General features: G+C 37.1%; 1 protein-coding gene across 1 annotated transcript in view; it reads right to left on the reverse strand.

Annotated features, from left to right (window-relative positions):
- Positions 1-352: 352 nt before the first annotated feature.
- The window catches only part of PTPRZ1 (protein tyrosine phosphatase receptor type Z1), a 126,342-nt gene continuing 109,166 nt past the window's right edge, over positions 353-17,528 (reverse strand). The window contains exons 15-31 of the mRNA XM_062492500.1: positions 16,845-16,930; positions 14,532-14,552; positions 14,272-14,368; positions 12,746-12,828; positions 11,890-12,024; positions 10,450-10,584; positions 9,265-9,428; positions 8,432-8,515; positions 6,805-6,940; positions 5,685-5,831; positions 4,962-5,055; positions 4,641-4,714; positions 3,551-3,679; positions 2,230-2,376; positions 1,790-1,932; positions 1,015-1,150; positions 353-493 (exon numbers count right to left, since the gene is read on the reverse strand). Of these exons, the coding sequence (XP_062348484.1) occupies positions 353-493; positions 1,015-1,150; positions 1,790-1,932; positions 2,230-2,376; positions 3,551-3,679; positions 4,641-4,714; positions 4,962-5,055; positions 5,685-5,831; positions 6,805-6,940; positions 8,432-8,515; positions 9,265-9,428; positions 10,450-10,584; positions 11,890-12,024; positions 12,746-12,828; positions 14,272-14,368; positions 14,532-14,552; positions 16,845-16,930 (1,952 nt within the window). The remainder of the gene's footprint in view (positions 494-1,014; positions 1,151-1,789; positions 1,933-2,229; positions 2,377-3,550; positions 3,680-4,640; positions 4,715-4,961; positions 5,056-5,684; positions 5,832-6,804; positions 6,941-8,431; positions 8,516-9,264; positions 9,429-10,449; positions 10,585-11,889; positions 12,025-12,745; positions 12,829-14,271; positions 14,369-14,531; positions 14,553-16,844; positions 16,931-17,528) is intronic.

The raw sequence follows: 17,528 nt of genomic DNA on the forward strand, positions 1-17,528 counted from the left end.
TTTAAGTTAAAAGGAAAGCCAGATAAATCAAAAAAAAAAAGAATACTGAAAAAACATACCACAATTCAATTATTAGAAACACTTTAAAAGTCAATCAAGTTAGTCCAGATGTAACAATGTAATACAAGAAATCTTTCAAGAAAAGGCACACATTGTTAATGATAAAAGTTCCACAGTAAAGTCGTATATAACAGAAATTACTTGGTTTGAGCAATGGTTGGGGTCTGATTATATATGTATACTGATTGGACAGATTTTCCCCACCCAAAGTATAAAACTGAAAATAATAATGGTAAACTCCAGGTGTGATTGGTGTGATGCAGTGATGTGTATGTTTGATTTGATGTTCTAATTAAACTAAGGATTCTAAACTTTCAGCTGCATTTCCATCAGGTAAAGCTGAGCCATTACTGTCCATAGATGCTGAAGGGTTTTCTTCTTGTCTTGTGCTGACAAGGCTGAGAATAGCTTTGTACAGAAACTGGTACTGTTCCTGGAGAAGAAAAGAGGATACACTCAGGATGTTGGCAGAAATAGTTACTTTGTGACACTGTTGCTCAAAATTAATTAACGGCTGATGTGTCAGTCTGTTAATGTGCTGTGCTCCAGAATTTATTGCGTTGCTTAGCAGCTTCATTATTTTCTCACTAATGGCTCCCCCTGTACACAATGTAAAGCACAACATTAGGGAGCACAGTAAAGGTAATGGAGAAAACTGTATTTTAAAATAAATACTATATGCTGAATCTGATTCTTGTTAAAGTCAGTTGCAAATTTGGGGACAGGATTAGAGTTACTGTTTGTCTGCTGGCTTTTTTCCTTTTTTTTTTTTGATCATCTGAATTCTTTTCAGGAAGATTTCCTTTTCTACAGCACCTTTAGAAGACTGGAAGAGTTTTGATTAATTAATGAAGAAACTAAGATGCAAATAGTTCAGTGATGTTGCCCTAAGATCTAAGCACACTAATAATGTCATGCATAGGGAAAAAAGTGCACATTTTGCTTATTACTTACAATGTCTGTAAAGATTCCAGGCCTCATCAGATTTATCATCTTTGCTACGTGGTAAACATCCACTGAATTCTCATTTTCCAGTTGATGCATCAGAGTTGTTAATGCACAGAAAGTGCCTGCTGTCATCCCTCCATGCCTTTGTAAAGTAAAACAAAACAACAAAAAACAAAAACAAAACAAAACAAACAAACAAAAACCAAAACAAAACAAAACAACCAAAAATCTCTAGAAACTGGGTCAGGTTTATAGCTGGAAAAAAATACAAATTCTGGGGGAAACTGGTAAGATGAATTTCTGTCATGTGATATTTACAATATCTGAAACAGTTCTGCCCAGCACTGGCTCAATGAAACTTTCACAGCACCTGGCTACAACTTCTTAAGAGTTATTTCTCTACAACCCTCTACTAAACAAATGCTGAAGGCTTTGGGTCCTTCAGTGTTGCAACATTTTGTTATTTCTTTTGTCATTATTGAACAGCTGGAGAAGTGTATGGTTCCTCATCTAGATAGTTGATTCTTTCAGTAAAAGGCAATGAAGTCTTAACTGACTTCCCTTCTAGTGACCTACCTGACAACCATCTAGAGTATCAAAATGATAGAACTGAAGTCAAATATGATAACATAAAAATGTTTCTCCTGTTGATGCAGCTGGAACAGGAGCATCAGCACTACTGTTAAGTGCAGACTTTGCGCCTTATTTCAGCAGCTTTCACTCAGTGAAAAGATGGTTCTACAGAAAAATATCAAAGCAAACAGAAAAGTGCAGTTCTTACTCATCATGTACAATCATGGGCCCATCACGGTTGGAAGCTTCCTCTTTGATGATGCTGATCAGTTCAAAAGTTTTACTAATAGGACTATCAGGATTTGGCCATTTTGGACACTGAAAATGCCTCACTTCAAGTACATAGTCATCCTAAATGATTAGAAAACCAAATAAATAAATCAATAAACAAACCCATAAATCAATTTTGAAAAAGATTGACTTTCTTTATTCTTTTCCTTCATCTTGTCAGCTCCAGCCTCCAGATGCAGTGGAGGCTGGACTACCCTATTCCCCATGTCATCATATTACCCTATAGATATTACTCCCTCCATGGATGTTTATAGGGCATGGATTTTTTATCAGTCATTTACCATCAAAAATATAACAATATGTGAGCATTTCCTTTAAAAAATTAAGTCCTGAGTTATACGTTTATGACAATGTTACCTGTGTAGCTTCTAAAATGAAGTCTTGTATTATCAGCTTCTCCTCATTAGACAGACACTTGTGCTCTTCAGCAATCATAGTGACTTTGAAACTCTCACAGTTTATAGGCTCATCTTTGTTTGGCCAGTACACAAATTCATCTTCAGCCTCCAGGAAAAAAAAAAAAAACAAACAAAAATAGAGTCATAAAAGTACGTAATGTTAAGCTCTCAAAAATACAAAATCCAACTTAATAAAGAATGTGTCACATATATAATCAATCCAGTCATCTAGATTTAAATTGACAAATCAAATTTTGAGTGGGATAACAATGGCAAAGTGTTGGTTTTCAAACACCTCTGTAGTGATCCTGACCAGAAGATACCCTCTGGACCTACACAGCTGTGAACCTGTAGTGCTGCATCGTGCCACACATCCAGCCCGGTCTTCAGGCTGTGCTGTGCAGTGCATAGTCCATGGTCATATGATAAATTAGTTGGTGTGTTCTAATGTATATGTGGTCCTGGGATTATCTGAAAGTGCAGAAAGAAGTTCATGGGAGCATTCTTTCTGTCTGACAGCAGAAATGAAGATTTTTTTTAAAAAATAAAATCCTGTTCCTAGTTTGAATAATCAAAATGGCCATATGGATAGGGAATCCTCCTTGTCATGTGTCCTGTCTGCCAGCTGTGTGTGTTTCAGGGACGGTGGGGTGGATTGCAGTCGTGGTGGATACAGAGCTCAGAGAGGCCATGGCTGTGTGTTGGGTGGGTACCACTGGTGCCTGGTCAAGCTGGCAGGGCTTCAGTGCCCTTCCTGCACACCCTCCTGCAGGAACTGCTGCCCCATGCCCTGTGTGCCCATCAAGCTGGCAGTGCTCCTGGCCACTCGTGCTCCCCACAGGCCTCTTTTATATATGAGGAATACTTGGCCACTGGTGCTCCTGGCCCTGCCCAGGTCCGACCAGCTGCTGCTGTGAGAGCAGCAGCCTCCCACTTCTGCCCTTATCTAATAATGGCTAAAAAGCCATATTACAACTAAGAAGTCGTGGTGCAAAAACTAACCTTACATAATGGTTACTTCTGCTGTTTGCTTCCTTGTATAAATCATACTGGACTGACTCAATATGTTTTCATTCCAATCACAATCTGCCTAGACAAAGATTTCTAGATTTCGGCTAGATGACTTGGGGATTTTATACTAAGCTTGGTATTATTAACTGTTTCTTTTTTTTTTTTTTTTTTGAAGAATCCAATATATTTTCTCACATCCTACATACTTCAAAACTGTAATACTAATAAAATTCAAACACAAACTCACAACAATCAGCCATGGAACTCACCATATTCTGGCTATCAGGAAGCATGACTATTAACTGGGCATTATGGTCCCATATCATTCTCCAGAAATCCTTGATAGTGTGTAGTAAGGGATGCTGAGTAATAATGAATTCATTACTTTGATAATAGCCCTGCAAAAACAAACAAAAAAAAATTACAGATTCAGAATTGCTGCCCAAGTATCAATGCTTAAAGGAAGCTTCTAGTGGGCAGAACAAGAACCTAGATAATACATTGCACACTTGTTCCTTTTTTGGCTTCCTGCAAATATTACAAAAATATAAAAATTCTTCTGAAATATTCTTCATATGAAAACAATTTTTAAGACTTAAAAAAAATGATTAAAAAAAGCTGACAAAAGCGATCAGAGGAGACTCAAACTGCCAACCCAGAATAAAAATACATGATCCATAATTCCAGAGGAGTTGACTACCTGACCAAATAAAAGAATTGAAAGAGCTGCAAAAAATCCCAGGCAGTTTCTTAATTAGTACAGATAGATCAACCTCTACCATGAAAGAGAGTTCCTATGCATTAATGCACCTAAAAGATCATGCACACATACCACTGCACAGAGCTTTGCCATCTCTTTCCTGAATGTCCAGAAGGCATTTTACTCCTCCCTCTCAGCTATTGAAGGGGGAAAGAGTTGAAGAAAACCCAGAGAGCAAAAAGATAATGGAAAGCTGATGAACTATGGTATCTTAGGCTATGCCAGTTGTAAAAGCACTGTAAGATGGGGAGGTAGGAAGACAAACCACAATATAGCCATTAAAAACTAACTTGTTAGTTAACACATTTAGACATTTAGTTCATCTCAAAAGATCTTTTCATAAAGATTTAGCTTTAATGGTTTTTAAAGCTATGTTGTGATTTCTGTTTCTACAGATTTTTAAAATGCAATGCACTAAACCAAACTTAATACCAGTAATAATGGCAATAGTACTTCCTGGGGGAGGTAACTCTTTCAGGCAGAGTGAATAATAGAAGAAAGGAGCTTTCAAAATCAGGATTGTGCCACCCTAAATCAGCCAAATGGCAGCTCGGAAAACAGCTGTTCCATGTTTTTCACCAATATATTAACTGACTTACCATAATATAGGAAGCATTGATGTAGTCTGTGCCTTCACCAGACAGTGATGAGATACCCACTCTAGATCTTTCCACTGTAAAAAAGTTATGAATTCCTAAGTATGTTGTAATTACTCTTATAATATTATAGCAAATATCTCACATCTCACAGTAATGATAACACTGGGCTACATCAATCAGGATAAAGTGCAATCCAGACATCTATTTTGCTTTTCCTTGTGCAATTCCTAATTCGCTTCTTCGCTATATGTACTTTACAGAACATTGCTCCAAACTAATGCAGATGTCTTCAGTTCTTGTTGAGGATTTGAACAAGCTTACCAGGAATGATAGATGAGGTTCGGTTCTTTTCTCTGTTACACTGTTTGAGTGCAGTTGAATAATCACACTGCTGTGTGTTAGACTGGCTCAGTAACTGGAACAATGAAGTTAAAAAAAAGTCAGGTAACTGTAGAAAAGCCATTGCTTCATAAGCTGCATTAAACAGAAGGCTGCATATATTGCAAGTTTGCTGTCTCTCTTAACTTTAGTTATCTAGTTATCTGTCTAAACTACTTAGCAAGTTACCAGAATATTTTTTCTTCACTGTTCTTAGCACTTCAAATTATTCTTGAACCCTAGATCAATAACCATATTTTTGAAGGTGAAGTCTGTCATCTAGCCAGTGCTGTACCCTGAGGGAAGTACACTGATTGATCAGTATAGCTCACGACATATCTGCCACAATGGTATCTTTCCAGACTGCGGTTTTACCTTTGAGATCTTCCTGCAAAGGCATGTGGTTAAATTTTCAAAAATCTACTTACTGTGCTATTTCTCATGATCTCTTTTTTTCTGGATCTTTTGGGTGGATTCCTTGTTTAAGAGTATGCAAATAATTCTGTCCCAGCTGACTGCATTCATTTGACAAGTTTAATCTTAATTTAGGCTCAGCAGTTAAATTTTAGATAGAGAAAGCTGATGAACGTTGTGTTGATATACCTACTTTTAAGTCATTTAGGTTTACAAATCTAAATTTTTACATTACTATCTCAGGGAGCTCACCTTGAATTGTTTCTCCAGTCTTGTCTTTCCTGTTGGTCCAGGTATCAAGAGAGCATTAACGTAGGCATGAATATGAGTCTCAAGGACTTCTGTTTCTTTGCTGAGTATTGCTTCAACCAATGCATCATGAATGAAGATGTATTGCTCCTAGGAAAACACAACCAAACATCTGAGCTCTCATGATTTTCAGATTCCCCTGGACACCTCTGGTTAAGCTGCCACTTCAGATGTGGTCAGTATTTTTTCACAGGGGTTTTCTCAGATGTGATCCTTTACATTGAAGGCTGTCCCTCTGCAGTGACAGTACACACATTAAAAGCACAATTGAAAATTACACTTGCAATACATACATGTACACATGTATATGTATGATATAGTACCAAATCCTCACTACCTGTGATACCTTGTGTTAACAGCATAGAGGTAGACATGCAGGCACAGCCTTGAGTCAAATTTTCAAGCCACTCCTACCCCTAGTTCCTACTGTTAAACTGTATTTTCTCCCTCACATGCTTTGGAACAAACACCCTAGCTGCTGATTAACTTTTTTTTTCTATTGAAAGGCATTGGGGAATCTAACCACCTGTTCTTGAAACCTGAAATAGACTTTCAAATGCCCTGCTGTTGCCCTTATTTTTTTTCTCTCGGTCTTTCAATATTCTATATATAATCTTCAGTTTAAAGCATCTATATTTAATTTTGTGTCTGAAACAGTTTTTTTCATATTTTCAGCTTATCTTCATATTTTGTTGCCTAATATAAATAGATGAGGTTTAGTGAAGATCTGAACGCCTGACAATGGTGCTTCCTCAAAAAGCTCTGTGACAAAAACATAAATCCTGCCAAGAAAGCACTACAGCAGGAAGCATGATTTATACAGGCTTCCATCTGAGTCCTCCTTAATAAACAGACAACAGCCCAAGGAAAGGTAATTTCTAATGCACTGCTCTAAGCATGCCTAGAAGGATGTCTCTATAAAACCAAGGGAAGCAAAAGGGAAAATCCAGTCAGGTGACTGGTTTCTGTCTGTCTGGTGGTGCCAGAAAGAGGATTGCATTATCTCTCCTCCTGCAAACAGAAAGTTTGTAATAGTCTCATGCTATTTATATGTTGTTCTTACCTCAGTCTGCACCAAGTAGTTCCTTTGGGTACGTATGTGTTTTAAGAATCCAAATATGTTGACTGTCCCTTCATGCTGAATTTGCTGCAGCATGCTGTCTAACACTATGTATGTGCCTGTCCTTCCAACACCAGCACTATAAAACAAAAAAATAGTCTTGAGCCTGAAGTAAAGCACTAATAGAAAGAACTGCTCCATGCACATAGCTTTTTCAACAAACTGCTGCGTAAGGAAGATTTCCCTCTACAAATGAATTTATTGTATGCTATACTTTGGTAAAGGTTCAAGGCTGATAGTAATCTTTTTCTCTGTGTAAGAAAAGAGCTAAAGATCATTTTTTAAACTACTGGCTGAAATAGAAGTAAGGGGTTTCCTGCAGGTCTGCAATTTTCTGCCTTCTGATATTCCTTAGGATACTTTGCCAAGTATATCTAGAAAACGTGGTATATGTCAGCACTTGGTAACAGTTAATGTGTTCAAACTCTTCTATGTTGAATCCTCACTTTAAAGCAAAAGTTGCATTATGCAACCTACTGCAGTACAGGAGATTTCAAAGATAAACCCCAGGAAATGGCAGAACTGTTGAGAGTGTATCTAAAAGAAAAAAAACAACTTAGCGCTCTTTAAACAAAATTAAGAGGGCAAGCAATTTTTGAAAACCTTTTTAAAAACAGAAGATGGAGAAGAGAGTGTTAATCAACTTATTCCAGCTATGGACTCGATTCATGTAGTATAAAACCAGCTGTATCATAAAATTAGAGAAAAATTTTTCCTTTTATAAAATATCTGTGTAGGAAGTACAAGGTCAAGAGGTCAGTTTTTGTTATCTGGTCATACATGGGAAATAGTCAGTTGTACTTCCCCTCTAATATATGAAGGAACATTATGTATACTGTACAGGTAACTTGAGAGCATCGCTCTGCTGGGTCTGCATGGTCCCCTATGGGCAGATCCAGCTCAGTCCATACATTCTAATTCAGTCATCCCATTTCTGCCACAGAAGGGGCACAGACCACAGGTGGAGTGAGCTCAGATTGCTGTAATAAACTGTCTAAATAAGTATGATATGAAACTCAAAGGTCCAGGTTGTTAATACCCTGTTAAACACAAAGATGTACAAAGATTACCAGACACCATCTGTACTTGTTATGAAAGACAAAACATGAAAAGTACAAAATAAAAATAGCTAAAATAAGTTTCACTAATCTCTTCATTTGTGTCTTCCATATAGCCTGTAAATATAAATAAAATTTATATTTCAGACACGAGGTGATTCCTTTCAAATTCCATAGTGCATGTGGTCAGGTTAGCTAAAACCCATACAAAACTGTCTATAGACAGAGAATAATTATACCTGTGACCCAAGGGAGAGGTCTGACTGAAGCCATACAACTTACCACTGTTCACTTTTCAAAAACTCAATTTAATTTACTCCTAATATATTGCCGATATCTCAGCAATCTCAGACTTGACGTTCTGAATTTCCCAAGAACAGGCAAGATGAAAATAGCAGCAGAACAACTAGATATGGAATTTTAATTTTCCAAGCTAAAAATAGATGTCAGTCAGATTAGATCATCCCACAAATAAAATATCTTCATTTGCAGCATTTGTGAGGTGACTTTACCTGTTGGCTTTCTCAGAGTCAGCTCCAGAAGGACAGAATTCATGAGGAGGTTCTCTTTCCAAATGTTCCATCAAAGGTGAGGTACTACAGTGGAAAACCAGAACCTGCTTATATATTTTACAATAACCTGGTCCTTCATGGGCATTTTGAAGTCACTCCAGGCCCTACAAGCCCTTTTTAACCAATTTTCCCTGAGCTGCCAGTTTTAGTGAGCACTGACAGAACACCTGCCTGCACACTGCGGCACATGCAGACCTCAACCATCCTCAACCATCCTCAACCACTCCCCAGAATGCTCCTCCATTGTAAATGACTGCTAGAGCCCAGAGAATGTTAAAAACAGTAGAGTTGTAGTTCAGCCAGGAAGAGAGTGGATCTTCTCTTTTGCACAGAACTCCTCTTAGGATTACAGAGCATCCCTGCACCAAAGAAAGCATGAGCCAAAAGCATCCTAACAATATATTTGCAGAAATGAAACAATTATCCCCCACACGTGTATCTGGTAAGCTCATAGCATTCAAGACAGCAGTACAGAAATGTGAAAAAAAATAGAAGTAGGAGCAGTTTAGCCAAAAGAAAGAAAGAAAAAAAAAGAACAGTGTAGAGCAGCATCATCTTGTTTATAGAGATTTACAGAAGTGGCACAGTAGATTAGTTGGCCTCATGAAGAAGAGAAATATCAGATAAGAATATCAGCTAAGAAGTTAATCTTACTCCATCAGGAATTGTTAAATGCGAGAGTGAAATTTTGCTTAACCCGCCACTGAAAAATTCTTTCTTTCTGCAAAACAAAAGTGGAATGAACCTTACAGCAGTAGCAATAAAAACCACACCTGCAATGAACCACAACAGGCCCGACAGCGTGGCGCTTCGCGTGCGATGCCTTGCGCACGAAGGTGAGAACGGGCAGTGTGTATTCAGGAACACCCATGTCAGGCCACTGGGTATAATGGTACTGAGTCACTATGCGTCCACTAGACCTCCCTTTCTGGGAACCCTGCAACAAAAAAAATATTTCCACATGTAAGCAGCCCACATCTTCATTTTATTTCCACACCTGGTAGTTGTTGAACCAGTACTATCTCTATTCGTTCAAAGCATGCCACCTGGCTCTGAATAATCCAACCTTCAAAGAGAAGGGGATGGACCAGTGCTGCTGTCTCACCAGCTTGCCCGCTGAGGGGAAAAATGACCTGATACTGTCTCAGAAAACCACAGGGAAAGATTAAGAGCACTGGAGGGTAACAAGTTACAGCTGCTCTCAAGAGTCACCAGCTCTTCCTGCCACTCTGCTCCACTGCTGAGTGAACAAAGAGTAGGATTCATCTCGCTCAGCTTTAGTGATCTACAAGGCAAGTAGCCTTGTGCAGGCTGCGTTTCTAGGCTCTCTTCCTCCATGGCAACTCAGAGGCAGGGATGCCTTCAGAAAGCAGGTCATCTCATTCAAAGATTGGTTCCTAAAATAGGCAGAATAAATTAATTGATTGTAAGTGCTGAACGTTATGTATTAATTATGCAGGGAGGGTGAGAGGCTAGATGTCTCAGACATTTCTATGGCTGGAATAGATTAAGTTTTCAGAATTCTCCTCAAAGGAACTAACATCACCCTGCTGAGCTGAGATCATGCTGGTTCTGGTTGCAATAAAACAAAATGTGTATTCACCTGTCTTTAAAAAGTAAAATGGAGAGCTGAGGTGGTTAATTGAACTCATACCCCATTTTCTTCAAGTTGCTCTCTTTCTGAAAATATATATTCCTACTACCTAGGCAGGCAAAGTTCACATCAGCTCTCTAATAGGATCACTGCTTTTTTTTTTTTTTCACTGATGGTCCTACAGTTTTCTGAGTTTGTTCATCTGGTCAAATTAACTGAAGTTGACAAGCATCTTGGCTGGCTGAGATCTATAGGACTCGTCTTTAAATATACAGCAGAAAAGAGCTGTCAGATGCCTTAAAAATATTCTGAGCATCTTTTAACAATTGCTTTTGCCTACTTGTGTTTTTAGGATGCCACAAACCTTTTTGATCTTGGTGTTTCTGAGAGTAAAATTCCTCACGGTGTAATAGGCAAGTACATGAACACTCTTCTGAGTAACCAAGAAGTTCCCATATTCCTCACTACCTTCGTCAGGCCAGTACTGGTCACATTTTCTCTGTCAGAAAGAAATTTTCTTTGTTAGAAAATTTCTCAAATAAATAATAGAGAAAAAAACCCCTTAAAATGTCAAACTAGTAAGCTGAAATGTTCAAATTTCAGAGCAGATTAAAGCACAAAACTGTATCAGGACTGTCAATATACACAGTTTATAACAGATGTGACCTTTTGTGAAGGAGAACAAATAACAATTATTTTGTGCTGCAGAAAGATAGCAATGCAAAAATATTCTTTAATTGGAGAACTCAAAAAAGGAGTTCAAATCATACTATCAGAGTTAAAAGGGTCTAATACTGTGGAATTTTGTATTCCATAGACACTCTATAAACTAAAAAAAAAAAAAAAACACATGATCTACAGGAAAACAGGAATACATATAAGCCAGTAGAGTTGTACATGGCTTCTGATTAATTTATAGTATGGGCAGAGTACTTTTATATCTGGAAGTGAAGGTAAGAGTGAGACTGTGAATGGCTAGAATATAGAGGAGACAGCTGTGTTATGTCCAGCCTTTTGGTTGGGTAGTCATATAGCCTTCTCCAAGAGTATTAGAAGAGTGCTTGTTTATAGCATGGTGTTGCAAATGAAGTGGTACTCCCAGTGCAGCCCTCATCTGCAATTGCTGTGTCTGTATCATGTGAGAGATGTTTTATAGGTTGCATGATAAGATTTACATTAATTTTAGGCATTGCTGCCAGTGTGTGGCAAGTGTCTCCTCATGTGACCCCAGGGTACAGGTATAATGCCATCACCTAATCAGAGAATCACACAACCTGATGATGGGATTTGGCCTCGCTTTGTCTCACTGCACAAATGTGTGTCTAGTCATGCAGTAGGAAATGAACTGCGAGTACTGTGGGATGCTAACAGGGAGCTGACAGTGAATATCCAGCAAAGTTCATGTGAACTATGTACTTCTCCTTTCCAGGGTCCCAGACAACCCTGACAAAGTGCATGATGGCAAGCAAAGCCATAAGCAGATTGGTAGTGGAATGTGGCACAAGGCCCACAGTCTATTCAGTCATATTATATACAAAAAGTCTTTTCTCGGTATAAGTTTTTGTGGTTTCTTTGTGGTTAGAACATGGTATTTTCAAGATTCATTAAATATTTTCTTTAGTTTCATGCTGCAAATCCTCAGCTGTATTGTTCTGTAGTAAATCCAGACACAAGCAACTACTAAAAACTATTGCTTTTTGCTCAATAATTTACTAAACCAGATTTTAAAAAGAAAAGACAGGAGTTTGCTACAGGTAGATCTACCAACATCAGATAAATAAAATATGGACAATGGTACTCATACCCTTCCTTTCTCAATGAGATTAGTTATCATCACAATAACTTCCACGTTATGTTCCCATATCATTCTCCAGAAATCTTCTGCTGTTGATTTTAGTGGCCCTTGAGCTGCAATGTAGGCTTTTGGCTTGTTGTAGCCCTAAATTGAAATATAAGAAATGACACTTGTCAAATCACTGTCCATGAGCAAAATGAGTTTGGGAGGTGTACACGACACTTTTTGTATTTATTTTTAAAGACTCTGAAAAGCTTTTAAGAGCTTTTAAGTTTTTTAACTATCAAAATTGCAGAAACCCTGTGGTATCAGATGACATATGAATGCAACTGTTGCCTGTTTATCATTCCAACAAATAGGACATGTATGTTCAAATGCCAGTACTGAGGCAGAACACTGACATGATAGTAATTATGAGACACATACATGTGTTGCAAATGTGGCTAAAAAAATAAATCACGATAATTCACATGTAAGTAATTATGTTATGAAAACTGGTAATGGTATCTTGGTGAGGCTCTGAGCCAAACAGCATCTTACTTTGATGAGATTATCTCAGATGAGAGAATTAACCATTCAGATGAGATATACTTCTAAAATGACTCAGATGTGACAGGATATTTTTTCTTTATAAATGCCCCTCATTAAACTGCAGCTGTTAAAACATCAAGATAGATTCAAGAAAGAATTGGCATTTTACCTTGGCTTTAACTTTGTAGGCCTAACTTAGACCACAAAAGTTTTTTTAACAGAATCTGTAATATTGTGATACTTTTTTTGAATTAAATCTATTCATCTCCATACATATTTTTTTACAGAAAAGGCTGAGAGATCAATAAGACAATTGATAGAAAAAGGCACTTACATCGACATAGTTGGCATTAATGTAATCAGTCAGTTTTCCATCCTTTTCAGCAAGCTGTGCTAACTTAACCCTAGTATGATCATCTGCAGTAAAACAAGGGAGAAAATAAGCAACTTTTGTTAAGAATTCTATTCTTTCTCATAAAAATAATAAATGTATTTTTACAATACGTAAGGCAAATACAGTAACAATTACATATGCAAACTTTCTCCCCTTATGTATGAATCAGATTAAAAATTCTAATTTGCAGAAAAATAAAGAAATTAATCCAAAGCTGGACCAAGGGATTCAGAATCTAGTGGTCTGAACAGCAGCACCTGGGGTCATTTTAGCCACTGTGACATACTTCTTCTATGGCCCCTAGCTGCTGCTTGTAAAGATGTATAGGTCTTCAGTAAGTCCTGTCTCATGACTGCCAACTCTCCTCAGTGGGATGTCTCAAAATGATGGCAGGCACCAGTGTTGAGGGACTTTAATTCCAAGTTAAAAGAGTAGACTCTGGAGAGCAATGGGACTTTGAAAACGCTGGTCATCTGAAGAGTCAGCAACAACTGCATCAGGGTAAGCTGAAGTGTTCTGTAGCCTGCACTGATTGTAAGAACTACACTTGAGTCACTTATAGAGCACAATTCTTGCTACTTCAGCTGCTCAAAGCTGCCTCTGCACTGCTCTTTAGTAAAACAAGCCCTGGGCTAGCACCTTTTATATGACCAGGTACAAACACAATGGCAGAGGAAAATCCCTGAGTTTTTGTCTCTTTAGAGACATCTTTAGTGAGGGGGATTGGCTTTCTTGTTGCTGGTTTACATCGTCTTGTGCCAGACAGCTGACTCCGCCACCTCTTTTTATTAAGCTTTAGTGACACTAAATGCTGAAGATATGTTTACTCTAGAGCTTTCTTGTAATCAGAACAAAGTTGACATGCTCTGGAGAGTTTACAAAAAAGTATTGAGCCGCCAAATGATCGAAAACTCAGAGACAATAGCTTGAAAGAGAGATTAACAAAACTGAATAGATGTGTTTCAGAGAAGAAAAATCTGGGAGAGTGATGCAATGGGAAAACAAGTGTGCTGGCTAATGAAGCTGCTGTACTACGTTGTTGCCAGGCATAGTACAGCATAAAACCAGAACATTTATGTTTATATATGACAATAAATATATCCAGGGATTTTGAAGCTCATAGAGACAATAAATCACCATTATTCTAAATGAAAGATGGATTAATTTTGACAATCAAAGCTTCTTTGTCTTTCTAATGGCATTATACTGAAATCTCCCAACTCCCTTTGGGTCATTGCAAAAGACACAAATATATCTTGCTAACACATGCTCACCAAAGCAGCAGAATGACAGAGGACTAACTTGAAATGTGAAATTTGATGCTAACTCCTCTCCAAGGAGCACTTTGCTGAAGAGTAGCTGGAGGTTTCAGTGTAGAAATATTTTTGCTCCTGCTAATAACATATAAATCTATACTTGTTTATAATTGTTTCTCACATAAAACAACAAGCAGCACCTTTACTTACAAGCAACAATGTTTATGTATCGATTCTTATTCTTGTTGTCAGGGTGATTAGAGCTGTCTGATGTAATACCTAGATCTACAGTACAGCTCTGGATTTCCTGAAAAAAAAGTATGTCACATTTTAGTAATTATTAAGATACATAAAACATCTTTAAATACAGTAAGAAAGCATGAAAAGAACCACAACCTTATACCCAATTATCTATGATATTTTACAACTACTTCATTGCTAAAAAAAAATGCAGTGAAATAATTCCTTACCTGATAAAACTCTTTCAGTGTCTAATGAGGGAATGAATGCAAAAAAAGTAAAAAAAATCAAATTCCACAGCACAGAACAAATGGATAAGTGTTTATATAAATAGCGATTACTATATGGAAAACAGTAATGGTCATGCAATATATCCATAATAACAACAAAATTACGTATTTTGACATAACTCCTAAAGGAAGCAAGATGCAATTTTCCCAGTTAAAATGCTGGCATTTCTTCCCCTATCTTAACATTTAATGTTAGAACTTAGACAAGCCAGTGAAAGCTTGTACATATGAGCAACATCACAGACTTCAGCCAGATTATCTATATATTTAACAATTCACTGGAATTTTTCTGTGTTCTTATAAATGCATTAGTTTCTCTGGGGAATGCTTTTGCTCTCTTTGCATTCAGCTGCAAAACCTCCAGTGAAGCAGGACTGTGTGCAGTTCAGCCAGCCTCACAGCACTCTGGGGAACGACAGAGTTACAGCCCTCACTCAGGCTCCAGTTTCACAGAGAAGCCAACAATTCTATAGAGAGAGAGACAGGCTTGACAAGATAGGCACAAAGTCTGTAAGACTCTCAAAATTAATTCATTTTATTCATTACTTTAGCTGACAGGAAACTCAAGCATTTATAAGGTCCACACTTTTAAATAGCAAATACACTGCTATCACTAAAAGTACTAATGGTGTTTCCCAACACTCTTAATAATTAATTTTAATGTCAATCGCCTTTCATATATATATATGAAAAGTGGTTGTCAGTTTAAAAATTAGATTTTAAATTAATTATTTTGTAGCAATATAAAAAAACTTGTTACCCCTCCCCCCCCCCCCCCCCCCAAATCCAAACCACCCTTGTGCTCTTCAAATATATGCTAACTCTGCAAAGACATTTTATTATTTTTTAGTTTTTCCCACTCTTCCAAGTTCTCTATTGGTAGAGAAAAGAACTGAACACTACTTCTGAGGTAGTCCATAAAGCCAAAAAAGATCTCCAAGAAATGATGAGGACACTGATTATTTTTATTTTAGTAGTAGTTAAAACCAGCATGAAATATTTCAAATGGTGCAGCTGTAGTTCAGTGACATGCACTATACTTGGTCTTTAGATCACTGCTCTAATTTAATTAAAATAAAATTGCAGGAAAAGATCAACTTAAAATGAACAATCTGATTTCTGTATTGCTGTACTCACTAATGGTAAAAGAACTTTGTATCCATTGTATTTACATGCAGTCGTTCAACATCTGCTCTTATTAATAGCTAGTCAAGCTGGAGTCCAGTTCCATCAGTGTATATGGATATGTGTAATACATATGAACAGGTACTGGACATTTGCAAGTATTTACAAATTTGGTCCCACAACCAAATGGATATTCTGAATATTAAATGAACTGAAGAAGAAATGCTGATGAATAAGGTTATGTGAAGGACATGGAATTTTTGGTCCACTAGATCACAATACTGGCTGGGGAAACAAAACCTAAAGATGCAAAACTGAATTTTTACTTTCATTGCTGTTTTTGCAACAGGAATACTACAGTCATGTTTTTAATTATATAGATCTGTTAAAATACTAATTTCCATCCCAACATACTCATTTTATTAGAAATCTCTTGTAAAAATTGCCAATGGCGCAGCTTTATTTACAGTATTTGGGGTTTTAATGTTTATGTGAATTAAATTAGAACATATTATTTAAATTGATTGTAATACATGAGTGTGAAAAACAATGAAGAACATTAGTTGCATAGGGTGATAGTAACATTGTATGATTAGAGCATACATTTCAACATTTTGAAATACCTCTCATAAACCATATACTTTAGGAAAGGAACTGTAAAACTTTCACTACCACTTATGAAGGCTACATTAGCTCCCCTGTTAATCAGAAGTATTGCCACGTGTATTTATTATTACTTCCATTTTATTTGCTCTGTAAATGGAACAAGCAAATGTGAGTAGCTTCTGCAAAATTTGATTGTCCTTAGTATTTAAAAAGCTTTAGATCTGTCACTGTACCTGATAAACCACATACATTGCACTACCTTTGCATAGTTTATCCACACAGTTATTCAATATTTTATCATGATAATAAACACTCCCATTTGTATTCCAGCCCTGTTAGCTTTTAGGAATCAGGCTAGGCTTTATGCATAAACTCCATACTGGGCTCAAAGTGCTCACATTTACATGCATTCATGAAACTGGTGCTCAAATCAGAATCTAATGCCCCAATTTCTGTTTGCAGGCATTTAAACTTAACATTATTTGTACGTGCTAATAAAAAGATGACATCATAGAGCCATACCTCAAATTCTTCAGAAAAACCATTACTTGCATGTAAATCTGCAACATGTTTGGGAAAATGCTTTATTGGAATTGCTCCAACATCATCTTAGGGGTGGGAAAAGACAAAAGATATATTTATGTAGAATAAAAAGCCAGTGACATATAATGAAGTTCTTATGTAGGCAATCCACAAAACATCCTGAAATAAAATTCTTGGCAAGAACTTTGGATATACAACTTCCCAAAAATTACAACATTCTTTGATGCCATTAACATTCCTAAAATAGTTGCCTAACACTTGTACATTTCTAAATTATTATTTGGAAAGAAGATAATGAAAATGCCTTTCTAGGTTTTGCTCTGTCTGTAAGCCCCCCAAATGAAGGTGCTGATTCTGCAAGATGCTGAGCTTGTCTGTAAACAGAAGAAAGCAAAAAATTCCCAGTGAAGTCAAGGAGATATGGGAGGATTAGCTATTTGCTACAAGATGTTCAAAGGGAGAGAGAAGAGCTCTGGATAATACTGATACAGTAGGAATGATTAGGCAGAGTTGTCTGGGTGCTGCACACTGATTAGTGTTGCACTGGAACTTGGATCCAGGATATGGATGAGCCGCATAGTCCCAAGCCTACTAAATTAAAGCAGCATGATGCCAGTGTTTAAATATTAACTGACAGCTGCATGTTTGCATTGGTGTCCAAAA

Source organism: Cinclus cinclus, chromosome 4 (genome assembly GCF_963662255.1).
Source record: "Cinclus cinclus chromosome 4, bCinCin1.1, whole genome shotgun sequence".
Classification (NCBI taxonomy): domain Eukaryota; kingdom Metazoa; phylum Chordata; class Aves; order Passeriformes; family Cinclidae; genus Cinclus; species Cinclus cinclus.